The sequence below is a fragment of the Lupinus angustifolius genome, unplaced genomic scaffold (genome assembly GCF_001865875.1).
Source record: "Lupinus angustifolius cultivar Tanjil unplaced genomic scaffold, LupAngTanjil_v1.0 Scaffold_5_115, whole genome shotgun sequence".
Classification (NCBI taxonomy): Eukaryota; Viridiplantae; Streptophyta; class Magnoliopsida; order Fabales; family Fabaceae; genus Lupinus; species Lupinus angustifolius.
In genome coordinates this window covers 23,924-30,533 of record NW_017717327.1, presented here as the reverse complement: position 1 = coordinate 30,533, position 6,610 = coordinate 23,924, and the positions used below count along the sequence as shown (strand labels likewise).

General features: G+C 35.1%; 1 protein-coding gene across 1 annotated transcript; it reads left to right on the top strand.

Moving 5' to 3' along the window:
• Window positions 1–213: 213 nt before the first annotated feature.
• LOC109337328 lies at window positions 214–891 on the top strand. The gene has a single exon (XM_019574284.1). The coding sequence runs from the start codon at window positions 214–216 to the stop codon at window positions 889–891; it is 678 nt and encodes a 225-aa protein (XP_019429829.1).
• The last annotated feature ends 5,719 nt before the right edge of the window (window positions 892–6,610 follow it).

The following is a 6,610-nucleotide window of genomic DNA, read 5'->3' as shown; positions in this document are numbered from 1 at the left end:
TATTCAATAGCCTTGTATTCTAGTTATAAGGGTTAGTACTTTAGCCTAACGAAGAAGGTACTCAATGTTTATAAATAGAAATGAGTAGCTCTTCATTTACAACTTCTTCAAAAATAGAAAGTAAAGATTTAGTTTTCATTTCTCTCTTTTTGCTCTAGAGTTTTCTCTCCTTTATCTTCATTTTCTTCATAGTTTTACATGGTATTAGAGCCAATGGCCAACACCATCAATGATCCTCCTCAAGAAACTTCATCTCCACCTCTTTTATCTTCTGCTGCAGCACCACTTCGTGCTCAATCTTCATCTTTCTCACTTCAGATTCCAAGTGTGAAGCTCACGAAACACAACTACCTCACATGGAGCCAATTTGTTCGTGCGATTCTAAAATCTAATCGAGCACTCAAATTTGTGCATACTACGGATATACCTATGAAATTTTTATCTGATTTAGATTATGATATGCATCATGTGAATCATGGCTTCTTAGCGTGGGAAGAGCAAGATCAAGCAATGTTTTCATGGCTTCTCAACTCAATTTCTGAATCTCTACATCCACGTGTTGTTGGATGTGTTCACTCCTGCCACTTATGGAGTGAATTACATGCCTTTTGTAACTCACACACAAAAGCTAGAAGTCACCCACTCCGTACTCAACTCAGATCTCTATCTCAAGGATCCATGAACATTTCTGAATTTTTATCTAAGGTGAAAACCCTATCCGACTCACTGATTTCAATTGGAACACTAACTACACTAGAAGAGCATATAAACTGTATTTTTTATGGTTTAAATGAAGATTTCCAAAATGTTATCACTTCAATTGAGAGTCGGATTCATCCTCCTTCAATTCATGACTTAGAGCAATTTTTACTGATTTTGAATCAAGCTTAATCAAGAACAAGCACAAATCTGTGTCAGATGCACTCTCAGCCAATGTTGTTGCACTATCTCCTCCTCAATGACTTATTTATGTCTTAGTGCCTTCTCCATCTGTTCATACTCATTCTCCTCATTATTTTGGTCCTCAATCTAGACCTTTAGGAAGTTTTCAACCTGGTTTTTATCCTAATTCTCGAGGTGGACGTGGTGGTAAACATGGCGGATGTGGTTTTCATTCTGGAAGGGGTTCTACACGTCTCAGAGGCTTTTTTTGGAACTATTGTAGGTGACTAGGTAATGATGTGTCATGGTGTTACTATGCACCTTATGATAGTCATCATGGAGCCTTGAATCTAGCTCATTTCTATGGCAATTATCAACCTCATGGTCAATATGGTCCTCCTTCAATGAACACCTATTCAAGGCCATATGGACCTTATGATTTTTATTCTCCTAGAACTATGGCTAGACCTTACAACACTGCTCCTCATTTTGGCCAAGGATACACTACTATTCATTCTCATTCTAGTGCTTATCAGAGAGGACATTCACCTATGCCTACCTATCCACATTAGAATCAGGGTTATGATATGAATGTTGAAACTGATAGTCAAGACTCAAGGTCTTAAATGTGGTATCCTGACTTTGGTGCCATTAACTACCTCACCTCAGATCCATTACTCCTTCATGAATCTACTGAACATTTTAGACCAGATCAAATCTATATGGATAAGTGTTAAAGCTCCTATCATTAGTTGTGGTAACCCCTACTTTAATTCCTGTAATTCTTTTATTTCACTGTCTTTACTAAATCTTCTTCTTGTTCCTACAATGACCAAAAATCTCATGAGTGTATCTCAATTTTCTAAAGATGACTAATGCTACTAGGAGTTTCATCCTAATTTTTGTCTTGTTAAATCACAAGGTTCTGATTCGGTTATGCTACAAGGGTCTCTCAATTAGAGGGCCTTTATACATTTCCAAATCTTATTCTCAAGTCATTTCACACATCTACTTCTACTGCACCTACTACATCTCAAGCTTCTATTTTAGTTTCTACTTCTAGTCATACTAAGCCTAGTTCATTTCTATTATGGCATTGTAGGCTAGGTCATGCCCATGGGGCAATTGTTCACACTATTTTGACTCATTGTAATATACCTCATTTGAATAAAACTCTTTCAGATTTCTGTTCAGCTTGTTGTTGTGCTAATGCTCATAAAATTCATTCTAATTCATCCACATATGTGTATGCTGCTACTTTTGATTTGTTGTATGTTCATTCTAATTCATCCACAAATGTGTATGCTGCTACTTTTAATTCACACTAGACACACCTGACATTACCTACTTAAATAGAAGTCAAACAATTACATGTTTTCCATCATTTTCTCAAAATGGTTAGCCCTTAGTTTCAGCGTAATATCAAAGGTGTCCAAAATGTCTAGGGTGGTAAGTTTAGGCCTTTCAAAAACTACTTTAATTCCTTAGGAATTAATCATATCTTGTCCACACACACATCATCAACATGGCACTGTTAAAAGAAAACACATGCATATTGTTGAAACTAATTTAGCCTTGTTAGCTCATGCAAACTTATCTTTGTCATCTTGGGAGTATGACTTTACTACTGTTGTCTACCTAATTAGCAGGCTCCCATCTCCTGTACTACATCTCCACATTATCTTCTTTTCATAACACATCCTAATTACAAATTCCTTAAAATCTTTGGGTGTTATTCTTATCCTTTACTTAGGCCATATAACAATCACAAAATTCAAATAAGTTATGTAGAATGTACATTTATGAGATATTCAACTACACAAGGGGTATTAGTGTTTGTCAAAAGAGGGTAGATTTTACATTTATAAGGATGTCATCTTTAATGAACAAATGTTCCCTTATGTCACAACTTCAATATCCTCTAGTTCTAGTACAAAAGAATAGTTTTGTGTCATCCAACTCACCTCCTCTTTATATACATAATTTTGTTCCAAATGTCATTGATTCTAGTCCTGTCACTATCAATCACTATCCTCAATCAACTCCATCATCATACCTAGTTCTCACACTCCCACAGTTCAAATTAACACACCTTCCACCACTCATATGCGCAATCCCAGTCCCATACCCATTTCTTTTGGTAAGAGTATCACAAATTTCCCATCTCCTTATAATGCTACCACTATGGCTCCATCTCACCCTATGGTTACAAGATCCAAATCTAGAATTGATAAATCTATAGTTCCTAGAGAGATTCTTAGAGAACTTGTAGCTCACACAGAATCCACAAATGTAAAAGAAGCTCTTGGTGACCCTGTTTGGCTAAAAGCATTGCAAGACAAGTTTGATGTTTTCATCAAGATGGGAACATGGTCTCTGGTTCCACTTCTTCTATCACAAACAAGTTATTGGCTGCAAATGGGTGTTTAGGGTGAAAGAAAATATTGATGGGAATGTCAATAGGTACAAAGCTAGACTTGTGGCTACAGGTTTTCATAAAAATCCAGAGGTTGATTATACTATAACATTTTTACCTGTTGTTAAACCTATCACTATCATAATTCTCCTAACTCTAGCTATTACCAACAAGTGGCCTCTATAACAACTAGATGTTAATAATGCTTTCCTTAATGACATACTAGATGAAGAGGTTTTTATGGTTCAACCTCATAGTTTTCATAGTGGAGACAAGAACATTGTGTGCAAGCTTCACAAAGCCTTGTATGGCTTAACGCAGACATCTAGGCAGTGGTTTGAAAGACTAATATGCACTTGGGTTCAACTTGGTTTTCATATCAGTAGGTGTTACAACTATCTCTTCATTCAAATCGCTCATACATATAAGGTCTTTGTTCTGCTTTATATTGATGACATTATAGCCGTTGGTTCCTCAACATCTCAAGTTCACATTATTGTTGAGAAACTTAGCAACACCTTTGATCTCAAAAAGCTAGGGTCTCTTGATTATTTTCTAGGGATAAAGGTCAAACATCTAGCTAATGGATCTCTGTTTTTCTCACAACCTAAATATATTAGAGATGTATTACACAAGGCAAACATGAGCACTGCTAAATCTACTCCTACACCTATAGGAACCACATCTAAACTGACTAAAACTGGTTCAGAATAGTTTGAAGACCCCAATGTATACAGGTCCATTGTTGGTGCACTTCAATATGTAACTATAACTATACCTGACCTAACATTCAGTGTTAACAAGGTTTGTCAACTCATGAACCAACCTCTACATCAACACTAGAGTTCAGTATAAGAATCCTAAGATATCTGCAATGCTCCTTAACTCTTGGTCTGCATGTCAATCCTGCCGTGTCTTCCACTCGTCTTTCCATCATGGCCTGTTGTGATGCCGATTGGGTCTCTGATCTATATGATAGAAAATCCATCTCAGGAGCTTGTATTTTTGTTGGTGTTGGGTACCAGTAAGTCAAAATACATCTAAAAGGGGGGTTGAATATGTGTTGCAGATTACTTACTCCACTTTTCCTATATATTGTGCATATATGAAAACTGCTGCACTTAATCAATTAAGCTTGATTTTAATCGATTAACCAGTGCTTGGACTTAATCAATTATGCTTGTGGATAATCGATTATCCTGAATCTTGTACTTGTTGATTTTATGGTTTCTTGCACAACAAGTTACCGATTACCAATCTTTACACAATCAATTGATTACAAAAGTTACAGAATGATAGCTAAATAGATTATAAGAGGCAACTCATATTATATCAATTAACAAGAATTTAAAGAATAAAAGTAAAGGAAATAAGGGATAGAAAATTGTGCATAAGGCATTTTTATGCTAGTTCGTTTGCGGTCTACTACAAACTACATCCAGGCCTCCCCTTCTAATCTTCAGAGATTTTTCTTCACTATTGAAATTGTGTTTGTTTACATGCACACTTCCAATTACAATAAAAACTAAGTCGCTTCTTTCTTGACACCTATGAGCTTAACAACCTTAGTTTGACCTATGTAATTCGCCTACTTAGATCTCCTATCCTTACGCGATTCGGCCACAGCCTAGGTATCACTCGAACCAAGACCTCCTAGTCTATGTGAAGATTATCAAGATTTCTCTTGAGGTGAAACTACTCACCAAGAGATAAACTTCCTTGTTCGTTACTATTTTTGATGAGTTGTCTTGAGTACTTAATACTCAGATACAATAATTAAACTCAATCTATACTCTAAGCATAAAAACCCTCAAGAACCTAATCTAAAAGAGATTTAATACATAAGCTTTTCGTAAAATTGATTTGCACACTTTTCAGAAAAAGATTTTCCTCACTTTACTCTTAAAGAAATCAAGAAAACTGTGCAAGAATGCAATGCATTGAAACCTAGAGATAAATGCAATGATATGAATTTCTAAGCCCTATTCAGAAAGCTCTCAATCTCTAAGCTCTCTTTGTGCACTTTCTCACTCTAATTCAATGTAGGAAAATGTATGCTCAAAATTATTTTCTTTCTTATGCAAGTTATGCCACATGGAATAGAATTACAATATTTATAGAAACTGCACATATGCTATCATTAATCAATTATATTGTGCCTTAATCGATTAACGACTTGTTAAAAATTGATTTTCTGTTATGTCTTAATCGATTAACCAATGATTTAATCGATTAACACATCATATGTTTCATATTTGTTAGCTATTGTAACTCTGATAATCGATAAAAATTGTACATAATTGATTATGTTGTATGAACATTTGTTTCTTGATGAATTGTAAACTACCTATATGATATGTGATCATGTAATACATGTTTTTCAAATATGTTATACCTTTAATGCACAAAACCATGTATGTTAATGCATGAGCTTACTTATCATATACTTTCTAGATGTCATGTCTAAAATTTAGGCTTGTTCAATTTTAGTTCTTGTGAGACTCACACCTAGGTTTACCTAACCTAGACTCGATCTAAGGCAATCATCTTAAGACTTCTAGTAATGTAAAATTACAAAGCCCTAAGTCTATAGATATCACCCTCGAGTCTTTGGCTTGTTGTTTGTTGCAAGATCTTCAAGCTTTCTTGTATGTCTATTATCTTCATCAAGGCCAAGGTCAACTTAAAATATGCAAGTCTTGACTCTTTACGCTTTCAATCTCCCCTTTTTTATGACGACAAACTCTACACCATATCCTTTTTTGATGAGCTTGATGATGATCAGCAAGTGTTTGTAAAAGTTTGGATATTATCAAATTCGCGTTGCTCCCCCTCAACCAAGCAACAAGGTGAAAACTTAATGCAAATGTAGGTAGCATACTCACGGAAGCAAAACAACCTGTAAAACACTTCAAACAACAAAACAATACCCTTCTCCTCTTTTTGACATTATCAAAAAGCATATGCATTAATATAATAATAGCTGGTCAAAAGTAAGAAGAGATATAACAGTTTGTGAAAAGAAATTGATCTTAATTGATTAAGTGTGGGCTATAATCGATTAAACAGTTTTAAGAAGCTTAAACAAGTGCACAAAGCCTTTAAATATGCTTTCCAACCAGCCATAACACCTCTTTGAAAAGATAGGAATTGATTGGAACTGAACCATTTCGTTTGGGATGAAAACCACTCATTTCGAAATATGAAAACTGGTGCAACAACTCTCAGTAATCGATTACAGCCTTGAGCAATCGATTACTCAAAGACACTGTCCAACTGGGTATTTTAATTTTAATTAGAGTAATCAATAAC

Excerpts from the sequence above, each read along its gene's own strand:
- LOC109337328 (XM_019574284.1), top strand. The coding sequence starts at position 214 with ATGGCCAACACCATCAATGATCCTCCTCAAGAAACTTCATCTCCACCT.